The sequence below is a fragment of the Abramis brama genome (assembly GCF_963993115.1).
Source record: "Abramis brama genome assembly, chromosome: 24".
Lineage (NCBI taxonomy): Eukaryota > Metazoa > Chordata > Actinopteri > Cypriniformes > Leuciscidae > Abramis > Abramis brama.
The window spans coordinates 29,447,958-29,461,535 of NC_139986.1; the positions used below are offsets into that span (position 1 = coordinate 29,447,958).

General features: G+C 36.8%; 1 protein-coding gene and 1 long non-coding RNA gene across 2 annotated transcripts; one reads left to right on the forward strand and one right to left on the reverse strand.

Moving 5' to 3' along the window:
• Positions 1-1,177: 1,177 nt before the first annotated feature.
• On the reverse strand, positions 1,178-2,118 carry LOC311074979. The gene is made up of 3 exons (XR_014604414.1): positions 2,009-2,118; positions 1,750-1,824; positions 1,178-1,298 (listed from the first exon to the last, which is right to left on the reverse strand). It is a non-coding gene; the product is annotated as an uncharacterized lncRNA (long non-coding RNA).
• On the forward strand, positions 1,986-13,427 carry aoc1 (amine oxidase copper containing 1). The gene is made up of 6 exons (XM_084102030.1): positions 1,986-2,109; positions 8,457-8,671; positions 9,792-11,336; positions 11,489-11,777; positions 11,870-12,002; positions 12,959-13,427. The coding sequence occupies exons 3-6, from the start codon at positions 9,800-9,802 to the stop codon at positions 13,226-13,228; spliced, it is 2,229 nt and encodes a 742-aa protein (XP_083958156.1). The 5' UTR covers positions 1,986-2,109; positions 8,457-8,671; positions 9,792-9,799; the 3' UTR covers positions 13,229-13,427.
• Positions 13,428-13,578: the final 151 nt, after the last annotated feature.

The window sequence follows — 13,578 nt, forward strand, 5'->3', positions numbered from 1 at the left end:
AGTTATGAAATATAGTAATTAATTACATAACCATGAGTTTTTACCTCAGTCAGAGCACAAGAGAGTCCGATGTCTTCACAAACTGATTCCTTCGTCTTTATTTGTTTCCAATATATTCCAAATGCAGATATGTCTCAGTGTTCGCTGTCTTCCACAGGTGTAGAGCAGTTCTTTGGTCGGGTTATGTGTAGGTTGGCAGGTTTTAAATGGCGAGCAGTGGACGGGCCCTTGGTAACATGTGGAAAGCGTGTCATTGGTGGAAAGTCTGAAGGGTCACAGCTGTAGATGCATCCATTAGTTCATCATTTGGTGACGCCAATGTCCCTCCATCACAACGGGAGAAGGGGGTTTAGACGGTGAGGGTAGATCCCTCTGATGGAGGGCTGTTTGTGCAGGTCTAATCCTATAAAGACTCACTTTGGTGGAAGGATTTTAGGGGCGTTTATTTAATAAAGTAAGTCAATAGGTGAGGAGCAGGGGGCATGTAAACGCAACCAACATCTCTGGCCTGAGCTTGGAGAAAGAGATCTGGGGGGTTTCCAGACACAAACACAGCTGCTACCATACAACATTTCCTGCGGTCCGAGAAGATTTCCTCTTCACCACACACGTCTCTTTAGGATGGTTTTAAACTGTAGAAATGTGTGTGTTCAATGACACTATTGAGGAAGAACACATTTTTCTTAAGTACATGCATGTGTGTATTTATATATATACACAAAATAATTATACACAGTATACATTATGTAAACAAACTTTTATTTGAGATGCGATGAATTGTTGCTCAGCTCTAAAATAAAGCAAATATTACTTTTAACCAAGTTTGTTTTACAAGAAAATGCCATTTCAGTTTAATTCAATGAGTTTTTTTATTCGTACAAGCAATTTCTGATTGCAATGGCAAATAAATCCAACACCAATGTTTTTTCAATGCGCAACATTAAGCTTGAACGAGTGACCTCTGACCTCAGAAGGGAAACACTTCCTCCAATCTCAGATTAACATGCAGAGTCACTAAGTCAAGTTTGACTTTTTGAAGAGTGCAAACAATGTGGTTCTGTGATGCTTTTGAAACGCTGATCTACTTGTTTGAGCAGCTCCATATAGTGACCAGGGTCAATTATAGTTAACATACTAAACTGATAAGAAATCAAAAACATAAAATGTTGTCTTCCTGGTAGGTGTCTCAGTATATTTGAGACCAAACAAAAACATCACAATCTCTAGATTGATCTGCAGGAATGAAGAAGAGAATGAGATGCTGCTGGTTGTTTTGGCTAAAGCGTCTCCATCTGAAACTGGCAAATGAGAAGGAAAGGAAAATGTCAGGATATATACACTGAACACAGCTGTCCAGGATCCAGACACACTTTATTTGGCTACACAGGGCAGTCTGGCAGAAGGCCAGACCTCTGTCAGGATATATACACTCAACACAGGTATTAATGATCCAGACACACTTTGACCTCAGAAAGGAAGATATTAAAACACTTCCTCCAATCTCAGATTAACATGCAGAGTCACTGTAAGTCAGTTTGACTTCTTGAAGAGCGTAAACAATTCTGATGCTTTGAAACGCTGATCTACTTGTTTGACCAGCTCCATATAGTGACCATGGTCAATTACATGGTACTAATGGTAAGAGTAAACCAATAAGAAATCAAAACATAAAATGTTGTCTTCCTGGTAGGCGGCTCAGTATATTTGAGACCAAACAAGAACATCACAATCTCTAGTTTGATGACTAACATCAGTTCGATCTGCAGGAATGAAGAAGAGAATGAGATGCTGCTGGTTGTTTGGTAAAAGTGTCTCCATCTGAAACTGGCAAATGAGAAGGAAATGATAGGGTCAGGATATATATACTGAACACAGGTACACAAGTGTTGGCAACACAGGGCAGAGGCAGGTGAGTAATATGTCAATAAATCAGATGGGAAGAACAGGCAGAAGAATGACAGTCTTAATCCTTTCTCACGATGCAGGTGGAGAACGGAGATAAACACACCTCAGTAGTGGGGATGAAGTTCAGTATTGCACGTACTGTAGATTTCCTCAGGAAGAGACTTGGAAAAACTGGAACACACTCTGGAGAAATGCAAAGAGCAGGTAAAGGAGCCTTTCCTTGTTTAAGGCCAAACATTTGACTGAGCCTGAGGTGTGTGCTTATGTAGTGCATTGATAATGGTGTAATTGATGACAGGTGCTCGTGATTAGTAGTCTAGTGACAGAGATCGCTGTGTGGTGGAAGTGAGAGAGCCTGGCTGATCTGTGACAGAAAGGTTAAAATGGTCAAATCTTGAGGAATGGACATACACTATTAAATTATATTGTAGAAAGTATGAAAAGAAAGTGTCTAAGGTCTACCAAAGCGGGCATTACTGCAAATAATTTACGGGAATTTAAAACAAATCATTTATAACATTATACAACCTTGGTGAATATGTATCAAGTTTTCAAAAAAAATAATAATTTGACTCGTGTATTGCTGCATTTACAAGCCTCTGCATTAATGTGTCCTTGGGTTTAAAAAAAAAAAATAATACCAGAATATTGAATGGTGGAAAATGTTATGTATTAATGTGATGCTTGGGGGAAAAAAAACAAAACAAATAATTTTCAAATAATGAGCAAAAAATGAGTGTTAAATAAAACTTGTTTACAGAGACTTGGATAGCATTATTCAAGGTTTATTGAATAGGTCTTGCTGGCCTTTCTTTTGGATATTTTACCAATAGACTTGTAAAGTTTAAAGTGCAGGGAAGACGAATGTTAAACATAAACTTTAATCCAAAAACAAACAAAACACAAACAGTCTCAAACAAGTGAAGAATTAAAACTGAGCAAGCATACTTATAATCGTAAAACACAAATGTAAAATATTTTAATATTTCATTATCTTAATATTGCACACATAACAGATTACTGCTTTGGGGATTTAAGTGTTTATCATTAAACTCTCTGCAGGCCAGCATTATGAAATACTGTACACAAGCTAATAATTAACCATAACAGCCTCATATTGCATGTATACTGATGGCCTACTTCATGTCAGATGGATTTGACTGGTGTGAAACCAGCAGTAACAGCATCAGCTGTCTTTCCAATCAGTCTCACAATGTGATTCACTTCAGCTGTCAGAACTTTGTTACTCCCTGTTGAAAAAGTGCATATGAGCTGTATCGATTTAACATATGCGAACTGCATTTTAAAGTTTCTACATCTGGTCTTTTCTTTTAATTCCTTTTTATACTATTTTCATTTTAAAGTCCCCCTGTAGTCTATAATTTTAGCACTTCAAACTTTATCAAACTCATCTTTGATCAGCAAAATTTTCTTTGAAAAAAAATATTTCTTCATGCCATAAAATATTTTGAATATCTTGAATGTAACTCGACACCCTTGCCTCATTTAGTATGCACGGTTCTATGAATATGCAAATGAGCCCCGCCTCCACTCACTCACTCAGCTCAGAGATCCACTGGTTGACGATCACACGTTGATCTGATTGGTTACAAGGTAGTTTGTGACGTCAGAAACACCAGCGATTTCAAAGCGTGTGTTTGAGACTGTCTTTGGTTCACTGCAGTTTTAAGGAGAAAATACTCAGCAATGGAGTCGACTTATGAATTTACACATGATTTGTCTTAAAGCATATTAAAAACACCACATAGACATATAAACAGCTGGATTTTCACCATAGGGGGACTTCAACTGGACTTACCTTAGAAAATATCTTTAAGATGTTTGACTTCATCAACAGTATAACTGTGGAATATCCACTGAATTTTATCCTGTTCACACATTTTGTTTTATCTGTCACACCAGAAAGTGTGAACCATTGTGCCTGATCTATAGAAAACATACAATAACATGCAATATAATAGTGCATGGAAAATATAAAAGTGCACAAAATTTTAACTGCTAATAATCTGACTATTTATCACATTTGAATTAGAGATGTTGCTATTGGCAGCTATGGTTGGTTGTTTTAACCCAATGTTGGGTCAAATATGGACTAACCCAACGTTGGGTTAAAAATGCAATTTAAAAATGGACAAACCCAGCCATTGGGTTACATTTTTAATGTAACCAATGCAATTTGTCCATTTAAAATTGCATTTTAGTCCATTTTTTATTTTGTCCAAAATGCAATTTGTCCATTTTTAAATTGCATTTTTTAACCCAACGTTGGGTTAGTCCATATTTGACCCAACATTGGGTTAAAACAGCCCAGCATTTTTTAGAGTGAGATTGTTATTCAACATACATTATGGTATATTGTACATAATTCTGTTAAATTCATTGTTATACAATTTAAATTTAACATTGCATAAAGTATGCAAAAACTGTATATTCTATATTTTATTTGTATAACTGATATAGTGCTGCTTCAATATGTGTGCCCAAAGCTATAAGTAGTATTGTTCTGTAAAAATACTGATATAATTAAGGGAAAGCTGAGGTAAAAGTGTACAGGAAATTATGTGATAATATGACTATGGAATTGGGCAGAAAGAAAAATGTACAAACCTTCTAATATCCTTCCTGATATCTGCAAAATTACCTAAATGCTTTTTCTAACATATAATATGTAAATGTATGTCTCTGAATACATGAATAAAACCACCATGAATTTGCCACAGTACCTATTGGATGAAACCACAACTTAATTTTTGATTGGCAGATATATTTGCTGCTATTAGTCAGCCTGTGCAATTATATTATTTTGAGTAAACCCCTCCCTTAATATTAATATTAAATAAATGTATGGTTCATATTAGTATATGATAATTGTTAAGATATAACAATATATGTGACATACAGACTAATATTGTATAGGTTATTCATGTAAATTTAACATTGGGCTACAGTACAGCGTAAGGACATGAATGAACATATTATAGGGAAAGAAAATAGACTTTTAAGAGGGACATGTGGATGAAATGTAAGATAGCATTAAAAAACACACAAAGCACGCAGCAAGTAGAAGTTAGCCCGAGGCTACGGTCTCGGACGGGGCATCAGATGTCTTTTTGACGCCTCGGGATCGTAGGTTTGCAGTGGCTTTCTATCGGATATAAAAAATGGAGATGAATTTTCAAAATAACTTGATTATTAAAACACAAAAAGTAATTAAGTGTTCAGTAGGGCTGGGCGATATGGCCAAAACAATTTAGCACCATAAAGATTTCCATCAGTCAATATCGATAATTATCACGATAAATGTCACTTTTTTTTTCTTTCCAGTTTAAGTGAAAGTTGTAGAAACCAGATTGTTAATTGTGGTTTTAAAATACTCTTTATTGTCAGAACATGACACACACTTCACATTTTCTAATTCTTTACACTTTTCCAGCCATTTTTCCTTAACAAAATAAATATCTTAATAGAAAAAAAAATGGCAGAAATAATGCAATAATCTGCAACCCCATAATTTGGCATAAACAGCCTCAAACATTTTACACAAGTAAATACACAAGTCTAAACATTCAATTAGAAGATAAAACATGCAGCCTACCTGTGTATAAACCTGTTACAAGAAAACTTCGTCTTTGGCCAGACATTCACTTTTTGGATTTGCCAATTTTCCATGAAACGTGAATTATGGATGTCCAGAGACATAAATCTCTTGCTGTAGATTTTTAGCAGAAATCTGAAAGCTGAAGAAATAAACAATTCAAATTATGCAAGGGGTCAATAAAGCTCAAGCCAGAGGTTGTAACAACACACCACATTTTTTCTCACTTTACTTGCTTACTCACAAGGTACTATACACAGAGTTTTTGTGTATTAAGTCAAGTCATATATAAACAAATTTTATAAATATGTAGGCTATTATAATCAGACATTTTCATCAGCCTTTGTGGGTATAGTAGATTTCTTTCTTGGCGTTTGTTGAGAAGTGCTGGCCATCATTCCTTCATTCTTCTTACTGAAGGAACGGCTCTTCCTTCTTTGTTGAGGAATGATAGAGAAGATGATCTTGTCAGGCAAGCATGTTTTAGTCTATAATGTTTGAGTAAATGTCATTGCAACTTGCATGCCCACTGCATATGCATTTCCACTTCATTTAACCTGCGTGAAGAACAGATCCAAGTTAAAAGGGTATCAGAACAGTTAACATTATTTTTTACAGAATTAAATATTTTCCACTAAAATAAATATTTCATATATATCTGGTACATTTTCAGTATGTGACAATCAGAATGAGGCGTGTTTATTTCGCGGCCCATTTCACAGTGTTTATATTACAATTACACCATTTTTCCTTAACATATTTCTAGATTGTCAAAGTAAATAACTTACCTTCATTCCACAACACAAAACAAGAGCGCAAAAATCTATTGAAATTGCCCGCGGACATGTGTTCTCCTTTATAGCACATGCACAAATTAACCACATTTTCGCTGAACAAAAAAGCTATGCATAACAGAAAGTAATTAAAACTCAATAAAAATGAGTAATGTCAACAGAGCAGAAACAATTAAGTAATATCATCTTGTTTCAACTATAGCCTAAGTTAAAAGTGCATTATCTTTTACAGTGTACGTATAAATCCACTATAATATAATTAATGTCATGTGTGTCTTCTAGTGGCACAGAAGGCAAATTATCCTTGCATCCTTATAAGACAAATCTCAATTTCCAGATTTTCTCTACATTGGAGTAATTAGCCCACAATGTACAGAAGTACCAACTCTCAGTCAAAGCCATTTCCATGTTCATTATCGGCAGTTCCTGCCCAGCTAGATTTTTTTTGTTCTAAAAATGTTCTGAGAACATGTGGTAACATTGCAATTACAGGAAAAGATGACATGTTTTAAAAGAAAGAATATGAAAAAATGTACACATGCTATTTATTTAGTTGTATTTGTAAGCTGGCTGTTATATTTAATCAATTGGTTAAATGGTGTCTTCATTGTAGTGCATGATTAAAAATTAAACTTACAATACCTTATATACCATATATAACAACATATATTTACCACTGCTCTGCCAAACAGCAATTTAAAAGAGCAAACATATTATATATTAAACAGAGCAAACAATGCATATGTATTCATATAAAATTCTGTATACCTACCTACATGAAAAACTAATGGATTGGTATCATGGTGACATTAGAGTTACATTCATGTGACCCATAATGATCCTTTTGCACAAATTATTGACCTTTCCTTTAGAAACACTTTTATGCCTAATAATGTCAACTTGCTTTTCACCCTGTGTGGCACTGTTACACAACCTGTTGGTTTAGGGTTAATCCTCTGTCCAACACAACACTTTGCTAACATTGGCGTTATTCTATACAAGTTTCAAAATATACCCCCGGTTTCACAGGCAAGGCTTACGCCTGTAGTCCCAGACTACAATGCACGTTTGAGCTGTTTTACCTGAAAGCAACTTGCACTGACATATCTTAAAATATGTCAGTGCCATTGTTTTGTCTCAAGATGCACACCAGTAATGTTTATTGTAAATTTTTTCTAAGGCACATTTTTAAAAGCTAATTAAATGTACTAAGGCCTAACCCTGGCTTAATCTAAACTCTGTCTGTGAAACCGGGTCTGGGTTAGAAATTAAGGTTTAAGGTTAACCCTAACCCTTGTCTACAGACTTTTATTTAACAGCATGGATAGACTCCAAGGTGTAGACTGCAGTGGTTAGGCCTTTAGGAGACAGTGTGTCAGTGAGAAACATTGTGGAATACCACTATACTTAGGTATTTAGCAGTGACATTGTGACAATGAAGTAAGCTAATGCCTACACAAAATATGATAGCATTATAATATAACAATATAATATGTGATGATAAAGTTTACAGTGGCTTTATAAATTTAAAACATAATTTTTTTTTAAAACCTCATGAATACAAACTTCCCAGGAGTACTTAAACGCACCATATGTTCCATCGTGAACCCTGTTGGCCTGCTTACTGACCAGCAAGCTCAATTTAACAATAATTGTGTAGTTTGCTAAATGTTACATTTAAAATGTTCTAGTTTTGTTAACACGTCACATTACAAGAACGTTTTATAAAAAACACTCATCATCTCATCTCTCAATGATATCCTCAAAATATTTTCCTAATGTGACAGAGAGAATGTTCTTCTTTTGTTATCATGAAACATTGGGACAATGTTATATTGAGATCATTGTACAACTTGTTACCTCAGAAACATTCCCAAAACATCCTTTGACAAACAGACCAATGTTGCAGTTAAAATGTTATATCTTAGTTTACATTTAATGTTATAGGAACATTTTTAAAATGAGAAAACATCCTTAAAATATTTGTTAAACATTACATTCAAATGTTTTCTTCAGAACATTAACCAAACTTGTAGGGACTGTTAGTTCTAAGAACGTTCCCTGCTAGCTGGGTGACCATTAAACCTCCACGGCTATTTACACAGTGACATTAACTGATGAAAATCACACTTTTCATGCAGTGTCATCTCTTGCCTGTTCTTCTGAAGTTTAATGACCTTCTGCTGGCCAATCACCTTCCATTCAAGAGCAGTGGGTGGCTGATAAAAGCAGAAATATCAGAGCAGTACGATTCAGAAGAGCACTGCACCAACTGGCTGATCGAAACAACACATTGCAGCTGTAGCAGCTTCCAGGGAATTTATCAAGCTTGCAAACTTGGAAACAGTCACTGAAGGTAAGCTCATTCATTGATTTTTAATATGTGCTGTTATCATTTGTCACTCCTTTTTTATTCTAATTACAAGGTGAGTCACTGGACCTTCATGCAATGGAGGGTTACATAATAGAGCAATTAAATCGACACTGCAGGAGAAAATCTTAGAAACAGATTGTGACAATATGGAACCAAAGAAAAAACAAGAAGACTATGAAAAATGTTACTGCTATTGGTTGGCAGAAAATCAATGTCAGCTTCAAAACAGCCCATTTCAGTTGGAGGACGACTGTGGGGTAGTTAAATACAGCATAATGGTTAATCTATTTTTCATCTTAGTCCGAGGAAGAGAGAGGTGTTGGCTCACGCCACCCTTGTATCTTTATTACTATAATTTGGTACAGGTTCTCTGTACAAAGTACGCACCGCTTCAAAGAGGGAGACGCTCTAAAAATATTAAGATCTGCTTAAAAGCACGGCTAAAATTAGATTGAAATGTTTGAAAGACATACTTATGTACTTGAATATAGATAGATAGAATTACACACACAGACAGATAGATAGATAGACAGATAGATAGATAGATAGATAGATAGATAGATAGATAGATAGATAGATAGATAGATAGATAGATAGATAGATAGACAGACAGACAGACAGACAGACAGACAGATAGATAGATAGATAGATAGATAGATAGATAGATAGATAGATAGATAGATAGATAGACAGACAGACAGAATTACAGATAGATAGATAGATAGATAGATAGATAGATAGATAGATAGATAGGTTGGATTTTTAATAGTCTTGGCCCATTTGAACCGACAATGTTTGGGATATTTTAGCATAAAATCAAGTCAGAAGGTGTGCAGAGTTTGGTGGTCATAGTTTTAAAGCTTAGAGTTTGAATTTTTGTTTTTAGTAGAAGATACAGAATGAATGTTTATGCTGATCTAGGCTGTTTAGTGCTGGTTTGGTGTTTGAGTAACTGGTCGACAAGCAGTAGCTGATGAACTAGCATGGCTGGTGTAGCTGTTTAAGCTTGATGGGGACACTAGCACACTTATTATAAACAAAGATTTCACTTGAAAACTAAAATGATATGAGATGTTCTAAGAGTTGCTTGTTCATTTTGCAGGGGCCAAGATGTGGCTCTCCTGGATTCTGCTCCTGGCGTCTCTAGCAACGTCCTCCGCTTCGTCAAGAACACGGGAATGGGCTCAACACGGAGCTTTGATGTTTGCCGATCTCACTCCCAGAGAGATGAACGCCGTGAGAGACTACCTCTACTCCTGCAGCGAGCTGGGCCTCACCTCGGCGCGAGACAAGTCCCTCAAGAAGAACAGCATTCTCCTTATGGAGCTGCATGTTCCCCGCAAACACGAGGCACTCCGTGCGCTGGACCGAGGACAGGCGAAACCTTCCCGGCAGGCACGTGTTGTGGTCCAGTTTGGGAACCAAATGGAGCCGAACGTAACAGAGTTTGTCGTTGGCCCCCTGCCCTTCCCAAAGTCCTACCATTTGAAGACGTTCAAGGGTGAGCGCCTCATCCGCTTCGAGTCGAGGCCGATCTCCTCTGTGGAGTACGAGCACCTGAATGGGGTTTTGGAGAAAGTCGGAGCTAAAGCAAATAAGATTCTGCAGGAAAGCACCGGCTTTACTTTCGGCAACTGCACCGATCGCTGCTTGACCTTCTCGGACATCGCTCCTCGAGGTTTAGGGCCAGGAGAGAGGCGTACATGGATCATGCTGCAGAAGTTTGTGGAGGGCTACTTCATCCACCCCGTGGGCTTCGAGGTCCTCGTTAACCACAAAGACCTGGATCACAATAAGTGGACTGTGGAGAAGGTGTGGTATAACGGACAGTATTTCGATAGCGTGGAGGAACTTGTGGAGAAGTACGAGAAAGGGACGATCTCTAAATTAAAGCTGCCGGAGCATGATGAAGAGGATCTTTTCTCTACTTACATTCCCCGTGGACACATGAACACACGGACGAACATCCATGGAGCAAAGCTTGTCGAACCCCAAGGCCGCAGATTCCAGGTGGATCAGAACTTTGTGGAATATGCTGGATGGTCTTTTGCCTATCGGGTTCGCTCTTCGGCTGGGTTGCAGATCTTTGACCTTCGCTTCAATGGGGAGAGAATCGCTTATGAAATCAGCTTGCAGGAAGCCATCGCTTTCTATTCTGGAGATACACCGGCCGCCATGCAGACCAAATACATTGACGCCGGGTGGGCGATGGGCACCTCGGATTATGAATTGGCACCTGGGATCGACTGTCCAGAAATTGCTCATTTTGTAGACCTTTACCATTACTATGATACGGACAAACCTGTGCGTTACAGAAACGCTCTCTGCATCTTTGAAATGACCACTGCAATTCCTCTGAGAAGACACTTCAATAGCAACTTCCAAGGAGGCTTTAATTTCTATGGAGGCTTGGAAAATCACGTTCTGGTGGTCAGAACCACATCGACTGTGTACAACTACGACTACATCTGGGACTTTGTCTTCTATCAGAATGGTGTAATGGAGTCTAGAGTGAGTGCGACTGGGTATATTCATGCAACGTTCTTCACGGAAAACGGACTGAACTATGGAACCAGGGTTTACAACTATGTACTTGGGAACCTGCACACCCATCTAATTCATTACAAAGTGGACCTTGACATTGCAGGTGAGTTGTTATCGGTGTGCAATCTGAATTCTATTTGTCAATCTGATCTATTTTGTGATCTCTGTGCAAATTACAACACAATAGATGGTAAATTGGAGCTGATTGCATAATGTGTTTCACTTAATAAAGACCTGCTCTGTCTATTTTAACAGGGAGGGACAACAGCTTTGAATCCATTGATCTGAAATATGTTAACTTTACCAACCCCTGGAGCCCAGAACACACCGTTGTGCAATCGAAGCTGCATAGGACGCAGCATGAAACTGAACGTAGTGCTGCCTTCCGCTTTGGCAAGAAGTTTCCCAAATACCTGCACTTCTACAATCCAAATCAAAACAACAAGTGGGGGCATAAGAAGGGCTATCGAATCCAGTACAACTCACATGGTAACAGTGTTTTGCCCCGGGGCTGGAGAGAAGAAAATGGTATTACTTGGGCAAGGTTGGCTCTCGCAGAATGCAGAAGTTAAAACATTTGTCTATTTGCATTCTGTGGTGCAGTTAAGCAAATATTCATGATTTTGTTGATTGCAGATACCCACTGGCTGTAACCAGACACAAGGACAGCGAGGTCACCAGCACTAGCATCTACACCCAGAATGACCCTTGGGAGCCTGTTGTTTCCTTTGAGGAATACATTCGTAACAATGAAAACATTGTTAACCAGGTACACAGATTGAGACTTGTAGAATTACTTGACCTCCAGTTGCAAATAGACCTTGCGCAGCCCAAACAGGTCCTCACGTGCACTAAAAGTATCACAATGCAACATAGTCAGTATTTACACAGGTACATAAATAAAATGCAATGACGATAAACTAGTACCAACTTTAAAAATATTTGAATGGCATCAATTTAAATAGTACCTATTCACAATTTGATATGCCAAACTGCTAGATTATCAGATATTTAATCAGATGAACCACATGGCTGTAGGAAAAGGAAGTGATGTCATCAGAACTGCAAAAAACAAATATTAGTATTCTACTGAATTCAGTGTCATAAACAACAAACAGATCACTGATAGCAGTGTCATTTTAGTATCAATATACTACTATTATTTTTATTAATATTGTTAATTAGGTTTTATTAATATATTTTCCATTTTAATTTTAGTTAATTTTTTAGTAATTTAGTAATTTTTTATTTTTATGTCTACAGTTTTTTTTAGTACAGACTTTTATTTTAGTACTTCAACTTTAATGAAACGAAAATTTTAAATGTTACCTAGGCAACTAACTAAAAATAAGTTAAAGGGATCATGACATATTTTTTGATCACTTATAATATTAATAAAGTTTTTTGCAGAAGTTTCTTTCTAAACTCTGTAGTACACTTTGCCTCGCTGACAAAACAATCTGCTCTGAAAATTTTTATTAATTAAATGCTTTTTTTTATAATGAGAAAGTTTTAAGCTATGAAACTTGCAGCATGTTAAAATAGTACACAGGCAAATTTGATTTCTCATGCCATGAACCCTTTAAGGTTTTATATCTTATATTTTATACAGATTAACGAAAACGTATTTTAATATTTTTAGTTTAAGATTATAATTCTGATTGTAAATTACTAGATAAAGATATGCAAGAATCTAAAAATGCACAATTGCATATTTCTTTGCAGGATTTGGTTGCCTGGGTGACGGTGGGATTCCTACACATTCCTCATTCTGAAGACATTCCCAACACAGCGACTCCAGGAAACTCGGTGGGATTCTTCCTACGTCCCTTCAACTTTTTTGACGAGGACCCCTCGCTAGCGTCCCGCAGCACGGTCATCGTGAGGCCAGATGAGAAGGGCCAGCCGAAGGTTCATAGATGGACTCCAGAGGTCGTAGGTCACTGTGTCTCAGACAAGCCTTTCTTCTATAACGGCACATACGCTGGTGTCTAGACAGAGACTGAGCTCGTTTCATGTCGTGTTGGTGTTTTTGTGCTGCTGTATGTAAAATTTTGAAAAAGCAGAGTTTTTCAATTTAAATGCTAATTGCGTCAAATATTTACAACTATCTGAACAAATGAACCTCAAATTATTGAAATGTAAAGCTTATGAAAACCTGTATCTTTGTCTGACATTAAATATTTTCACAATTCAGAACGGTTTGTGTCTTTTTCTGAATGATCAGGATAATTAATAATATATATTAATTTATAAATAAATAAATCAAAAGAAAAATACAAAATTATATTTTGCATAAATGTAATATTGATATTTATAAATATTAGTTTAATTGCAGATGAATT

Bases quoted from the DNA above. Each gene is read 5' to 3' on its own strand.
- aoc1 (XM_084102030.1), top strand. From the start codon at position 9,800: ATGTGGCTCTCCTGGATTCTGCTCCTGGCGTCTCTAGCAACGTCCTCC. The intron at 11,337-11,488 runs GTGAGTTGTTAT...CTATTTTAACAG, and splicing joins AGTGGACCTTGACATTGCAG to GGAGGGACAACAGCTTTGAA. The intron at 11,778-11,869 runs GTTGGCTCTCGC...TGTTGATTGCAG, and splicing joins AATGGTATTACTTGGGCAAG to ATACCCACTGGCTGTAACCA.